Source organism: Rhinatrema bivittatum, chromosome 4 (genome assembly GCF_901001135.1).
Source record: "Rhinatrema bivittatum chromosome 4, aRhiBiv1.1, whole genome shotgun sequence".
Taxonomy (NCBI): Eukaryota; Metazoa; Chordata; class Amphibia; order Gymnophiona; family Rhinatrematidae; genus Rhinatrema; species Rhinatrema bivittatum.
The window spans coordinates 55,449,642-55,465,988 of NC_042618.1; the positions used below are offsets into that span (position 1 = coordinate 55,449,642).

A 16,347-nucleotide genomic window follows, 5' to 3' on the forward strand; every position below is an offset into this window, starting at 1 on the left:
AGGTGTCCCTGGAAGCGAAAGAAGGGTCCAAGACCGATCAGATCTCCTTGCTATCCTGAAGGGTGAGAACAAGCCCAGACAGCTCAGCACGCATCAAGCCAGGAAGCAAGCCTCTCCCCTACCCATGCTTTCCAGCACACGAGCAGGAACCTGCTTCAGAGGTGAAGAGAGGAATCGCCTGAAAGTTTGAATCAGGGGTAAGTAAGTTAGTCATAAGTGTTACTATCTTAAGCAGGCTAAGGTTTATGGCATGTTTTGTTACCACCCATGATATAGAATTTTCGTTAGAGAAAACTGGTGCTTAGTAGCCAGGGTGTTAAAGACAGGAATTGTTGTTTTTTTACTAAATGCTATGTCCTGCCAAATCTGATAAATAAAAGTCTGTATCTGAGGAAAATACACATTGTCTTTTACCTGACTTGGGATCACAAGGAAGGTGGGAGGGCAGCTGACAGCGTCTTGCAGCAGACTGATCCCTGCACCCCCCAACCTGCCTACAATCCCATCCACTGGTAGCCTAAGCAGAGAAGAGGCTGTGCGGGCTGCCAGAGGACCCCCGTCTCACCAGCAGCCCAAGTGGAATGGAGGCCGCTGTATCTCAATCCGATGGAGGCCAAAGTGAAGAGGTGGACCCAAGGCTGCCGGGGGAGCAGGTGGAAGAAAAGAAGGTGAAGCCTCTGTGTTTGAAAAAACATGTGTGTGTGTATATGTTTGAGAAGGAGCACATATGTGTGTATGTATGAGAAAGGGAGTGCATGTGTGTGTGTGTGAGAAGGAAAATGTGAGAAAGGTAGTATGAATGTGTGGGAGTGTGTGAGCGAGAAAGAGCATCTGTCTGTATGTGTGAACATATGTGTGAGAAGGAGCATGTGTATATGTGTGTGTGTGTGCGCGCGCTCATGGGACAGAGTAACTATGTGCCTCTGAGAGAGGAAGCATGAGTGTGTGAGCATGAGTATGTATGAGAGAAAGAAAGTGTGTGTGCAAATATGAGGGAGAGAGAGGAGAAGATTTGTGTGCCCTCCCTTCCCCATCAATCCACATCAATCTTAAGGTGACTGGAAACCAAAAGTTCCCAAGTATGAAGAGTGGGATATTTTATTTTTATCCTTGCTATTGGGTGTTATTTGATGTCTGTTCTTTTGAAATATTTTACTGGTGTTTGGGAAATTTAAAAAAACTATATGAGTTTTTAATTATTGGATATTTATTCTTCAGCTGTCTTGAAATATTTATTTTCATTATTAATATGGTTTTACTATTATGATTGATGTTTTATATTTCTTGATTATATTATTTTTATGACGAATGGTGATGTTTCTGTTGTTGCACTGTAAGCAGAATGTGCCTTGTTGCAGTTTCCAGTTCAGTTTTTGCCTGCAAATTTTTATTTAAACTTTATGGTCTCTTTTTATTCTGTGATGGAATTTTTATTTAGTGATGGGCTTTCTGTGTTCTTCACGTGTGACCAAGGTGAGGTATTCTGCTAGCAATTAACTTCTGTATAGGGAAGTATAGCAGCCTGGCTTGTTCTGTTTTCCTAATAAGAGGCGTATTGATATTTTAGGAGCTGGTTTATTTTTGCAGTATTATTTTTTCATAGAGATTGTTATTGTTTGAGTGCTGGCAGTTAGTGCTGATTTGGTATGGGAGTACTCAAAGCTTTCTGAGGGTCAAGCCCACATCCAAAATGTATTACAATAGGGCTAATACCATATGGGTATTTTTGCAGGGTTTTCTGGTTGGCACCACAGCAATGCATGTAAATATAAGTGATATTGTAAGCAATATTTTTACTTCAGAAGACTATATTCAGAATGTCCTTTTTAATATAAAATCTGTTATCATAAATTCATAATTTTTAACTGTGTGTACGTATGTGGGTGGGCCTTTAAAGTTCGCCAATGACATGTAATACCCTTGACTGGCCATAGGTTCCAGAGGAGAGGGGGTAGACCTGGGTAGGGAGGAATGTCAGATTTTAAAGTTTAGATTACTGGAGGGAGATGAACTGAGGCCTGGGGGTGGGGGGGTGGGCAGCACAGTAATTGTTTGCAAAGGGCAGCAAAAAAGCTAGCACTGGCCCTGGCTATTGGGATCTTGAAATCTGGCTCTCTCCAGTTATGGCCTTATGGATTTTAACCCTGAGGCTTTTATCTGTATTATGTGTCTGTCTTGAGGCTGTCTCTTATATCTGTCTGTACAGTGCTGCATATATCTAGTAGCACAATATAAATGTCTTGCAAAAGGAATTCAATATGAAAGGCAAACCACTGACTCTTCATCTTTATTTTAATTTTTGTCTTCAATTGTATTTGTAATTATTTTGAATATTACTCTTAGCAGACTTCCAAAGGCAACATTTCAGCATAACTTCATGAAAAGGCAGTTCTACTGAAACGAATTGTCACACCTGTGCAGTTATAGTGAATCAGACAAATATTTTGAATAAACATGTTACAGTTTCTTATCATTCTGTAGGCCATTGAGGGTTTGGGGGTTCCTGACTGAGTCTCAACCCTAAAACTGAAAACATGAAAAAGCTCTACACGTGTTCCAGAAGAGCAGTGAAAGTGGTCTGAAAAGTATATGAAAGTTATCTGCCGATTTCCAGTGTCTCAGGAGACCTGGTAATGGCTGAGTTGTATTTCAGAAATGTGAAAAATGTCTTGTGTATCTGCTCTTGAACAGTATATGACTAAAAGAGAATTTGGACTCTCGAGCAGTAACCTGCATGTAATTAGCCTTTGAACTGATGTCACAGTTTCTGAACATAGTAGCAGAAGGTTTCACTCTTAATCAGCTCTTACATGGTATTAATTGGATGCTACTGACCAGAATGGACTTGGGTTTCCTCATACATGAATGCTTATGTGCATTCACTCACACTGCACCTGGTATTGCAGAAAAAAACCCCAAGGCTTTGATCATGAGTACATAACCTCAGTATCTGCCTAGAAACTGACTGTATCAAAAAAAACACAGATTTTGCATTGACTTATAAAATGGGAACGATAACTCCAGTTTCAGCCTTCAATTTGAACATTTTCACTTTCAGAAGCATTTAAAATGTAACTATTTTGATTTTCATTAACTTTTTTTTTTATTTGCACACATTAAAACTTAACTAAACTCCTCGTTTACAAATACATTTTAAAAGCCCGCCACGTGTTAAAAACAGGGGTTACACATGTGGCTGGGCCTTGTGCGCGCTGCGCACATTTAAAAATGGGTCTGGCCATGCGCATAAGCCCCGTTAAGCGCAGAAGTGCCTAAAAAAGGGGCGGGCCAGGGGCCGGCCAGGACAGCGGCCATTAGCCACTATCCCGGGGAACAGCTGGCTGGCATGCGGAAGCTACTTCTGCTCCAGAGGAGCAGTAAGTAGTAAAATAAAAAAATTGGGGATAGCTAGGTAGGGGTTAGGGGTTGAGATGGAGAGGGGAAAGGAAAAGAAGGTTAGGCAGGGGGGGTAGGGAAGTTCCTTCCCAGTCCGATCGGAAAAAAGGCCGATCACGTCACTGCAATTAATTTGAAAATCCCCCCCCCCCTGTGCGCGAGTTGCGGTCCACCTGCACATGCACGCGCGGATATCAAAATCCGGCGCGCGGCCATTGCATTTTACAACAAGCGCGCGCCAGGAACCATGCGCACATGGACACGTGCGTGCGTTTTTGAAAATCGACCCTTTATTGCACTTTGAAAATAGGTATTAATTTTCCAACCAAACCACACTAGAAACAATGGATCACTGTTCATTTACGGAGCAACAATTGAAACAATGAATGTGAATAAACTTGTGTTTACCAATGTAAAATTGCACACTGATTATTGCCCCTTTCCACTCTCTGTGGGTCAAAGTACACACGTATTCGAATCGTGTGAACTTTTACCCACCAAAAAAAAAAAAATGGGCGGAGACAGGTCAGGGAAGGGAATTTATACGCAGAAATTATATAATCAAATCTTCAGTTATAATTCCTGGAGCATACTTTGTGCCTGTTTCAATGCAGGCACAAATTACATGAATACCTTGTCTCCATGTTGTGTGCACTGGCCAGATTTTCAAAGAGAAACTCTGCAAGGAGTTTCCCTTTGAAAACCAGCTTGCAGTAATGTGCGTACATTGTAGATACGTAGACGCACTGACTTGACTGCACTATGGGGCCTTGAATACTTACCAAGACTCTCATGAACCCTGGAATGTTCCTTAGAGCGCTTTCTCTTCCCTCGTTGCTCCAAGCATGGAAGGCCACCTATTTTTTCAAAACACAGCTTCTTGTTGATGAAGAGGAAAAGAACAGCCAGCAGAACAATAAAGATTCCTACTGCAGACAGGAAACCAATGGCCTCTGGAGTAACTAGAGAAAGATTAGAATGACAAAACATGTTTTAAAAAACATGTTACTCCAATAACACCAGTGAAAAACACAAATAATGCAAAATATGTGTATATTTATGTTATGCTATTGAGTAGAACATGGAGAGGGCAATTTTCAAAGCTTTTTATGAGGCTAAATAGTAATTTATATTTGTTAATGTATATTTGTCTGAATATTGCCCTTTCTCAAAATGGTTAAAAATATGCCCAATGCATATTATGTAACAATGCACATAATTCTAGCCACATTTAGGGGTGGCATGCTCATGGGGCATGTTTTGGACAAGAGCCTAATAAAACTCGCGTTCCTTGTATTTTCAAGTGTAAGCGTGTTATTTTCTGTAGAAAATCCATCCACACAAAAAGCAAGTGCAACGATCCATGGGTACTTTGTACCCCGGGCAAGTTTCAAAGAGAGAAGGTACATGGGCATTCTGTCCCGAAGCAAACAATCTGAAAATTGCCTCCATGCCAGAGGATAAATGACCATAAATATCAAGGAAAGATAAACGAGGGTCCCCAACCTACAGCCCACAGGCCAAACCCAGTCTGCCAGGCTTGTTTTTATGGCCCCTCCAAGCTCGTCTTTTGAAAGGCCAGATCTGACTCCCCTGAAGTTTTGGGTTTTTTAATAAATCCAGTGGAGGCAGAATGGCCCGCCACATCAACGACGTGAGCTGTTGGTGGAGAAGCTAGGCTCCACCAACAGAAGAAGACTGCTGGACCGCCCAACAACGTGAGCCCCTGGCAGGTCCAGCCCCCACCAGAAGAAGACGATCAATGGACTCATGCAAGTGAAAAGCTCCCCTGAGGGGAGGCCAAGGGTCCGCCAGCATAAGGTGAGGGGGAGGGGAATGAATGAGAGGTGACAAAGTGACATGCAAGGAGGGAATGGGAGATAGAGAAGGGCAAGTGGGGTGAGGAGAGGAATGGGAAAGGGTGGTGAGTGGGATGGGGATGATACGAAGGAAATGGAGTGTGAGAAGGCGAAGGTTGCATGGACAAGGAGATGAGGGTGAAGGAAAGGGAGTGTGAGAGAGAGGGAGGGAGGACAGTAAATGGGGTGATGTGGAAGGAAGTGGGGTAAGAGGAGAGAGGTAAGAGAAAAGAAGGGGTTAGAAGAGGGGACGCAAGGAGGCAAAGGTAGCGTGGGAAATGAGAAGAGGGTGAAGAGAAGGGAATACGATGAGGGGACAGGAGAGGAGAAAAATAAATGAGAGAGGAGGAGGTGGAAGAAGAAAAGGGGATGGAAGAAAGAGGTGAGAAAGGGGAGGGAAATAGAGAGCACAAGAGTATATTGGGGGATGTGAGGGGGAGAGAGTGTGCCACAGACACACTACCCTGCTATTCCACTCACCAGGGGGGCAAATGCAGATCCTGAGAAGGGGGAAGCAGGTAGCAGGATTCTCAAATATATAGTAGAGTTGCCAGTTTCCTAGAAATAGTTTTACTGCCACCTTCCTTATGTGGGAACCCTGCCTCCCGCCTTCTATAACATTTTAAATCACTGAAAGGGTTAAATTCCAAGGGAAAAATTCCCACTCACCCAAGAAGCCATTAGAACTCCAAGGGGGAGTGGACCCTCTTTTCTCCGCAGGCCCTTTCCATGATTTGAAATGTCACATGTGGCTCTCCACTTGAAAAGTTTGCAAACTCCTGTACTAGAGAATAAATGTTGTCAGTATCAGAAGAACTATAAAGGTAAATTGCCAGTTCTGTCATCATTTATTATTGATATCTATGTGACATCTCATTTTTCCCTGTGCATTAACCTATTCACATGTTCAGATTTTCAGGTATTTTCTACCCTTGAGGGCCACAAATGTTGGTGCAATCTAGGGACCCTGGAATAGGGGTAGCAACAAAGAGGGGGTGACCCTGTCTTTTGGGAGTGAAGCAGCAGCATAAAGACTTCACTTTTATATTTTGAAAAGCAATGGACCCTGGTATTTTCTAATCTAAGTAGGGTGGATGGGACTGAGTTGCTACAGGATGATCATGGCAAAAAAAAAGACAGCTGAAGGCATAAAAGTGGTGTAAATTATAGTCAGTGTTTTTGATGTTAAAACAAAAAATGTATAGAAAGTCAAGAAATTAGAAGTTGAAGGTAGCAAATCTATTCTTTTGTTTTGTGGAGCCTGTGTTCAATTAAGTCATATTTAGTAAAGGCCATGGGTATACAAGAACCAAGCTGCAGAGATTGCAGTATGAGTTGGAAGGCTGCTTTACTATTTACTCCTAGCCTCTTGTGCATTATAATCATTCCTGAAACCTTCCAGTCTGAACAGATGTGCTCACAGCTGTGTGTGTACCTCTACTGCAACACTCGAAACTACAATATGACACTGCTGGAGCACTCATTCATACAGGAAGTTTCTGCTACATACTGTATATATATGTTGTGGGCTGTAAGTCTGTTGATCTTTTATTTAACTAGTCTGGCATCATAGAAAAACCTTTACAAAGCATCCCTACAGTGGGCTTTTCATTTTCCATCTCTGATCAAAAATTGTATTCCCGTTTATCAAAGTCATGACACTACATGAAAGCTCATAACCCCAAAGAAATCTTTCACATCAGTCTTAGAACTTACTGTGAGAATTATATTGGATTCCAATATGTGAGGAAAGGAGGAAAAGACCTCAGAGTTATAACATGACGCATTAGCCAAAGCTAATCTCACATGGAATGACGGTATATAAAACACTCAAATAAATAAATAAATATTCAACATGCACTAAACCAGCACTAAAAAGTGTTCTATCGATAACATACTTTATAACTTTGGCCCTAGTGAGTGCTTGCAACAGGCACTGGCACAGCCTGCGGTATCATCAGACCAGTGGAGCTCATCGATCTACTACTGCATATTCATAAAACATCTGTCAGTGCAGAGCTGAGACCAATGACCACAGTAATCCACGGTACAGCACGCCATGGTAAGAGCAAGTTATCAAAGTGACCAAAAACAAAAGTTCTCCTCCACAAATCGCTCCGTGTTGGTATATTTAGGCTGTGCCAACACATTGATCAAAACTGCAGATCGGTATGATGTCACCACTCACCATAACACCAGCACGAGTGAACAGCAAAGCTGATTCTATTGGCCTGGTCTATGCCGGAGGCATGTACTACTTACTGACCAAAAAAAAACCTTTTTCCTCTTCCTCAAGTCCATCGATACAGGTGGTCAAGAGAGGCTCCCTTTCAGGACACTCAGATGGGAGGGCGGTGCCACAGGATGGAGAAAAAAAAAAGGGGGTAGCCCTCTTCCATTTCCTCCTCCTCGCTCCCCCACATCCTGGACATGGCCTGTGAGTTCTGGAAACTAGCCAATAGTGGCCCAGTTTGCCGCAGTATGAGGACAAGCCATGGGATCCATGCAGTGGTTTGGGGAAGCAGGGGGCGCTTATGACAACACTTGAGTGGGGCACTGTTTTTCTCCAGAGATGGCTATGCTCTTCCTCTCCCCACCAGCACACAGTGACACTAGACAGGCTAAATCACGCCTGTTTATATACTATTGGTGTGAACCAGAAACTTATTTTATGGTGGAATTCCCACTGGTGAATGGCAACAAATGATTTCCCCTGGGTGAAAAACAAATTAGTCTAATATCAAACTTCAAAATCAGGGTTAATGAAATTCCATCAGATTACTTAGGATCTATGGGAAATCCATTGTTTTAACTTCAATTAATTTCCCCGAAGCCCAGAGTTTAAAACAAAAACCCCACAAATTTGGTTTAAATCAAACCAGGCTAAACTTCACCTTGTTTGAGTTTGATCTCAGATTATTTGCACATATCTTCACAGAGCCACCTGTTTGGCTTGATTGACCTTCAGTGAATATCAATAGCTGTCATGCAAGCATGCAGAAATCAGGGAACTCAACGGATAATTTATAAACAGTTACAACCTCTGAAACACTTTCAGAGGGTAACTGTAATATTTGGCCAGTCATGGGTCAGCCCCACCACCGACCTCACTCACCTCAGGATGGCAGCGTCGAGCCTTCTGCAAGGTGCCGCCATCCAGCTGGCCCCACTGCCTCCTAAGTGCGTGCGCTCGTGCCTGTTCACTTAAAGTAGGGTAAGTCTCCTGCAGCGCCTCCATATGACGTCACTGCAGCTGGCTTCATAAAATTCCAGCTGAACAGGAACCAATGCCTCAGCAACAGGTCCTCCTGCTCCTGCAGTGCTGTGATGCTATTCTCATTTCTCTGCTTGCCTTGCTCATTTCCCTGCCGTTCCTCACTATGTCCTAGCCTTGACTCCCTGTGCCTTTCCCTGCCTTGCCCTGCTTGTTTCTTCTGTGTCCTGCTCTCCTGTGCCTCGTCCATTGTCTTACCTGCCCGTCTCTGCCTGACTTCTGGTTTTGATCTTGGCTTCAGAACCTGACTACGCTCCTAGACTGTCACCTTCCCTGTTCACAGCTCGGACCCCCGACACTACCTGATCTCCGCCTGCCTTGACTTCAGCTTGGACCTTGATTCTGCCTGCCCTCTGTCTGCCCATCCTGATCATGGCTCAATACTCGACTTCGCCTGACCACTCCTTTCGGGACTCTTGCCTAATCCCCCAAGGGCTCAACCTGCGGGGAACAGGACTTGTATGAGCAAATCCACCTGCTTTTGGCATGGGTCTAGTGGCCCAAGGGCTCACATCCATGACAGTAATGTTGAGACTCACTGCATAAGTTACAAAGTCTGCGGGTACTTTTTACCTGCAGACTTTGCATTAATTATTCCAGGGAAAATTATCTCAAGAAAACTCAGGTAGTTTTCCTGAGAAAAATTACACATATGCTTTTGAAAATTATGAGCACCCCGACTCTGCCTGCAGGAACGCCTCTGTAGGTAAGCCTACGCACATAGAGGCCCTAAACACACAGTGTTACCTGCACCTAGGAATGGCAGTTTTCCAAAAGCCTATTTCCATGGGTAAAATACTGTTTTACCTGCAGAAATGGCATTGAAAATTACTCCCTAAGTCTAAATAGATATTTTTATGTATTTCACCAGTTTTATTCCGTCATTTCCAATATGTTCAAAACAGATTACAAAGAACACACATAATGATAAAATTAACAATATATAAAATAGTTAAAACATCCAATAACAATTTACATATCACAAATATTAGCAATAAAATCTAAATCTCTAGAAGCCTAAGTACAGAGCCTCCAGAGAATTAACAGAATCCAAGCGGCCCTAAAATCCCTTCTAACTAGTTTTTCAAGTACATTGTTCTGAATAACGGCAGAGTGAATGTCACTGTAAATTAACCCTCCTCCCAATTCCCTCCCTTTTCTAGACTACAGAGGGTGGACATAAACTATCCATCTGCTTGCTAGAAAAAATAAAATAAACCTATAAAAGTCCTCGCTATGACTCTCACTTTGTTTCATTTACATTAATTCAACAACAACAAAAAAAGCCTGTGCCTTCACTGTCACTCTAGCAATTATCGGGCCTTATATTCATCCCTTGATATTCATGATAATTGCCAAGCATAAGGCATGTAATAAATGGTACATATCATTCTCCACGACATAGCAACATTATTGATCTGGATGATGAGCCCCAAATTATATAGGTGTAGGGTTGGTTTGGCTTTCCCCACAGATAGCACTAGGAACACTCCAGCAATGGGAGGCTCAAGGGGCGCAGTGGCTAGTTTGTGTGACAGTCTATCCTCTAAAACAGAGGTAGGCTACTCTGGTCCTCATGTTTCACAAGCCAGTTGGATTTTCAGGATATCTACATTGAATGCACATGAAGATGCCTTTGCATGCGATGAAGGCACTGCATGCATCTCATGAATATTCAGTGTGGATATTTTGAAAATCCAATCAACATGCAGGACTCGAGGATTAGAGTTGCTTACCCTGCCCTAAAGGGTGGGTCAGTGGTTGACATCTATAAAGGTGACTGAATGAGCCTCTGGGAGCAGTTTGTTGACGAAGGAAGCAAGGAAGAAGCAGCAAGGATTCTGGCTCTTCCTAGCTCCAAGAAGAGAAAGGGCTGTTTACTTTTCTTTTCCATTGGAAGAGGTGTTCTCTTCTATATGAAGCTGTTGGAGGGAGCTGTGCTCTGGAAGACATTTGGCCGCAGGTGTCAAGGGCAAGCAGTTTGTCTGTGAAGTGGAAGACTCAAATCAGTATTACCAAACTTTCTAACTGGGAGAGGAAGATGCTCTAAATTTCTGAGGAATGTACAGGAAGAACGTACCCTAATGGTACTATAGAAGAGGATCTAGTTTTTCCTACTAATGGACTCAAGCAGCAAGAGAAAAGATTAAAACGCACGAAGGCGGACCCCTTTGCATGGAGTCACCATCTTCTACAAGGACCAGCATCAGCTCAAAAAGTCACACACACCCCCACCCCAGCATACAAAATATTCTCCAGGGATCCGTGCAGATTCCCACCTCCTGTCAAGATGGCCCCATAGTAAAAAAAAGAAAAAGAAAAAGAAAAGATTTTAATACCATGCAACAATGCCCCGCTCATTCACAAAACCCCTCCCTATTCAAAAAATATTCCCCCAGTTCAAATGCCCCTTGAGGGCTTCCTATCCCTGCCCCCCCCCCCCCTCAGGCCCTCCCATACTTTATCACAAGTCCCTCATGTCTAATGGCCTCCCCAAACCTGAATCCCCCCTTCTTTTGATTAAATCCTTGGTGTCTAGTGGCCCCCCCACACTAGCACACTCCTGGACCCCTCCCATACCTTTTGATAAAATCCCTGGTGTCTAGTGGGGCCTGGAGTGGTTTGATGTAATCTTTCAAAATGGTGCTGACCTGCCTCTGCCCCTATCACATGATAGGAGAAATGGTCGGTCGGTGCCATTTTGAAAGAGGGCATCGAGCAGTCTGGAGCCCACTAGACACCAGGGATTTCATCTAAAGGTATGGGGGATTCCAGGGGGGTGGACCATTAGAGACCAGGGATTTAATCAAAAGAAAGGGAGTTTGGGAGGCCACTAGACACCAGGGATTTCATCTAAAGGTATGGGGGATTCCAGGGGGGTGGACCATTAGAGACCAGGGATTTAATCAAAAGAAAGGGAGTTTGGGAGGCCACTAGACACCAGGGATTTGTAATAAAGTATGGGAAGGTCTTGAGGGGGCTCTGGGAGGTGGGGGTAGGAAGCTCTCGATGGGGTTTGAACTGAGGCAAATATATTTGAAAGGGGAGGGGTTTGGGGAAGGGGGTGGGGCATCACCACATGGCATTAGAAGATTTTCTTTTTTTTTTTTTTTTTACTGCCGGGCTGCTTTGACAGGGTGGAGGAATGATTAGGGGTCTGCACAGACCCCTGGAGGATATTTTGGCATGTGAAGGGCGGTGTTTTGGGTCACGTGGCCCTTTAATTTCAGCATAGGAGCATCGGGATCTGAGTTAACATCCTGATGCTACAACTCCTGCAATATGCTGTTTTTTAATGTCATATAGACTAGGCGAGGCTTAGCGAGTGACCCTCTTAGTTAACTGGATAAGTCTAGGGCTATAAGATAGCTGAATATCTCGGCCAAGTTAGCTGTTCAGCAGGATAGCATTTGATTGTGGACTTCTGTATTTTTATTTTTATTTTTTTTTGTTCAGAGACTGTGGGTCTTATAGCTTTCCTATCCCCCACAGAAAAAGTCAGATGTGGAGCTGTGTTCAGTTTCCCCTCAATCTTTGCAGCCTCCGAAGGTGGCCTCTTGCCTATTTTTCAATGTGCCTGGAAAAAGGGGGTTATACAGTTGCAAATGTTTTAATATGGCACAGCAATAATAATAATAATAATATATATATATATATATATATCTCCATACAGTTTTCCCTGGAACTTCTGCCCACTCAACAGCTTACTTATTTCACAGTGCTCAGTGAATGTGACACAATTAGCGGCTGATGATAAAGAATACCATGGAAACCAGCAGGAAAATAATAGCTTACTGCGCATATGTAATGAAAAGTAATTAGCACAGACAGTAAAACACGCAATTTATGTTTTGATTATTTGTGTTTGTAATTATAAGTGTATACTCAACACTGTTATTAAAGAAGAAAGGGGGGGAGGGGGGAGGAGTGATCAAACTGAATGTAGGACCCTTACCAGGAGCAGGAAAGTTTTCTTAAAGTCAGGGAGGGCAATAATTGAAGGCATTTCTGTGGCGAAAACACTATTTCACCCATAGGAATGGGCTCCTTGATTACTCCTCACCCCACGTGCGGGTAGAAGCCTGCACAGTTTTACCTGTGCTTTTATCCGCTTCCTCTGAGGCGTTGGCTGAAGCGGGGATGAGGGATGGAGAGGGGAACAACCTGTGTAGTTTTGATTGCAGAAAATTACGCGTGTTGTTTTGTGCCAAAATCCTTGGCAATACCGATACAAAACTACCATCTGTTAGGGTACACAGTAGGTCTCAAACCAGGGAGGGGGGGGGGGGGGATTTGCTTAGTCAAAAGCTGATGCTTTGCTAGTGAAGCCACAAAGCATCTGTAATGCAGGGGATACAGGCCAGTCTCCACCCCCCATACATTTTCTCTTCTCCCCCCCCCTCCCCCCACAAGAGGATCTGGACTGGTCCTCAGGGGTTCGTAAAGATGTGGCTGGGAAAGGCCCAGTATTAGGACAACTCAAAGGCTGAGGACTGCCTGGGGGAGCTGGAAGGCAAGGGGTTGTGGCTGCAGGGTATGCCTGGGGTCTGGATTAAAATAATGGCAAAGTAACCTAGTATGAACAGATCCCATCCCCATCCCCACCCCCACTCCCAAACCTTCTCAGAATTACAAATTATGCATTTAAAAAAACAGATTTTACATGGAAAAAGACATTTAAAAAGCAATCTTCTGAAGTAAAAATATCACTTACAGCAAAATATATATAATATTTACATATCTACTAGATAAATGAAGCTTGACCGACGTGCCGCAAATGCGCAGTAGAGAGCAGCTCTACTGCGCATGCGCAGGCAGCACGTCGGTCAAAACACGACAGGCAAAAACCAAACTGGAAACAGCAACAAGCCAGACTCTATGCAGTGCCACAATGAAAAAACAGAAACATCACTATTCCCCATAAGACATCAAACAATTATAACCCCACCCCGCTGTGCAGGTCCAGCATGGGTGAGGCCATAAAGTTATTTATCAACTATTTGAAGCACGGATCTTAGCTAGCACTTCTACTTCCCTTACCTCCCAAGGTGTAGGTCCTTCCAACTGGGGTCAGAAAGGGGTCCTCTAAGCGGCTCAATGCAATCTGCCGCCTGAGGCGAGGGATGAAATGGCGCCCCCCACTCGCCTCGCCCCCTCTCCCTTTTCCACACACACCCATACATGCATATACACATATACACTCATTCACTTCTCTCCCTCTTCCATACACATGATACACACACACACCCTCTCATTATACACACCAACCCTCTCATATTTACATACACACACCACCGCCACCACCCTCTCATACACACACACACACACCGCCCATTCATACCCACCCTCACCTACATATACACCCTCACCCACACACACCTCACCCACCCTCTCATATTCACATACACATACACAAACCCACTCATACACACACTCACCCCCACACACCCTCTCATACAGGTACTCCCACCCTCCTTCTCATAGACACACACTCTCATACAGAGACCCATCCATACCCACCCTCCCTTTCATACACATACCCACTCATACACACATTCACCCCCACACACCCTCTCATACAGACACAGAGACACACACCCTCTCATACAGAGACCCACACCCTCTCATACAGAGACCCATCCACCACCACCCTGTCTTTCATACACATACCCCTTTCATACATAAACAAACTCCCACACACCCTCTCATACAGGAACTCCCACCCTCCCTCTCATACTAACACACACCCCTCTCATAAAGAGACCCATCCACACCCACCCTCCCTTTCATACACAAATCCACTCATACACACACTCACCCCCACACACCCTCTCAAACAGGCACTCCCACCCTCCCTCTCATAGACACACACCCTCTCATACAGAGACCCATCCACACCCACCCTCCCTTTCATACACATACCCCTTTCATACATACACAAACCCACTCATACACACACTCACCCCCACACACCCTCTCATACAGGCTCTCCCACCCTCCCTCTCATAGACACACACCCTCTCATACAAAGACCCAGCCACACCCACCCTCCCTTTCATACACATACCCCTTTCATACATACACAAAACCACTCATACACACTCTCACCCCCACACACCCTCTCATACAGACACAGAGACACACACTCTCTCATACAGAGACCCATCCACCACCACCCTGTCTTTCATACACATACCCATTTCATACATAAACAAACCCCCACACACCCTCTCATACAGGAACTCCCACCCTCCCTCTCATACTAACACACACCCTCTCATACAGAGACCCATCCACACCCACCCTCCCTTTCATACACAAATCTACTCATACACACACTCACCCCCACACACCCTCTCAAACAGGCATTCCCACCCTCCCTCTCATAGACACACACCCTCTCATACAGAGACCCATCCACACCCACCCACCCTCCCTTTCATACACATACCCCTTTCATACATACACAAACCCACTCATACACACACTCACCCCCACACACCCTCTCATACAGGTAATCCCACCCTCCCTCTCATAGACACACACCCTCTCATACAAAGACCCAGCCACACCCACCCTCCCTTTCATACCATACCCCTTTCATACATACACAAAACCACTCATACACACACTCACCCCCACACACCCTCTCATACAGGCACTCCCACCCTCCCTCTCATAGACACACACCCTCTCATACAAAGACCCAGCCACACCCACCCTCCCTTTCATACACATACCCCTTTCATACATACACAAAACCACTCATACACACACTCACCCCCACACACCCTCTCATACAGGCAATCCCACCCTCCCTCTCATAGACACAGATCCTCTCATACAAAGACCCAGCCATACCCACCCTCCCTTTCATACACATATCCCTTTTATACATACACAAACCCACTCATACACACACTCACCCCACCCTCCCTCTCATACAGGCACACACCCTCTCATAAAGACTTCACCCACACCCACCCTCCCTCTCATACACCCCCCACTCTCTCATATGCATACACACACCCTCTCATACACATTCACGAGCTGCATCTCCATCCCCCTAAGCTAGCTGCCCCCCCCCCTGCCACTGCCGGCTTGGGATCCGATGGGAGCCTCAGCTCTTTTTTCATTCTTCGCCACCTCCAGCCTGCTCTGCAGCCTCCTTTCTTTTTCTTTGGCTGCTGCTGACTTGGGCTCCGGCGGCAGCCCGCAGTCTCTTTTTTACTTTTTTGGCCACCACCAACAACCCGTGGCGTCTTTTTCCTTCCTCCGCCACCGCCAGCCTAGGTTCTGGCGGCGGCAGCACGTGGCCTCTTTCTTGTTCTTGGCCACCACCGACTCCAGCAGTGGCTTTTCTTTTTTTTTTTTCCTTGGCTGCGCCTGTATTCTTTTAAATTTCTTTGCCGCTGATGGCCTGAGTGCTGGAAGCGGCCCACTGCTCCTTTCCCCCCCCCACTGCCACTGGTCTGAGATCCGGCAGAGGGGCCGCCGTCTCCTTTCCCTTTCTTTGGCGGCCACCAGCCTGGGCTCCGGAGGCGGCCCGTGGTCTCTCTTCTCTTTTTTTGGCTGCTGACGGCCGGCGGTCTCTCTTCTCTTTGTCTCCACACCGTCAGCACTGCAGGTTTTTCTGCCTGCAGAGTTGTTTGCCTGAATGAAGGGTGAGGCGGCTGTGGCAGGAAGGTTTCAGGGCGGCAAATTTTGCTGCCTCAAAATCTTGCCATCTGAAGTGGCCGCCTCACCCTGCCTCATTATTGACCCGTCCCTGCCTCTAAGGTCCTAGTGCGGAGTGGCTGGCTTCTTTCCTGGAATTTC

The 16,347-nt window shown here is 45.1% G+C and overlaps 1 protein-coding gene across 3 annotated transcripts in view; it reads right to left on the bottom strand.

The window, feature by feature from the left end:
- SYT16 (synaptotagmin 16) overlaps positions 1–16,347 on the bottom strand; it is a 225,512-nt gene that overhangs the window by 122,546 nt on the left and 86,619 nt on the right. For all 3 annotated transcript variants that reach the window (XM_029598148.1, XM_029598150.1, XM_029598149.1), the window contains exon 2: positions 4,179–4,358. Coding sequence is in view for 1 of the 3 variants with exons in the window: in XM_029598150.1 (XP_029454010.1) it covers positions 4,179–4,358 (180 nt within the window). In the remaining 2 variants the exon portion in view is untranslated. The remainder of the gene's footprint in view (positions 1–4,178; positions 4,359–16,347) is intronic.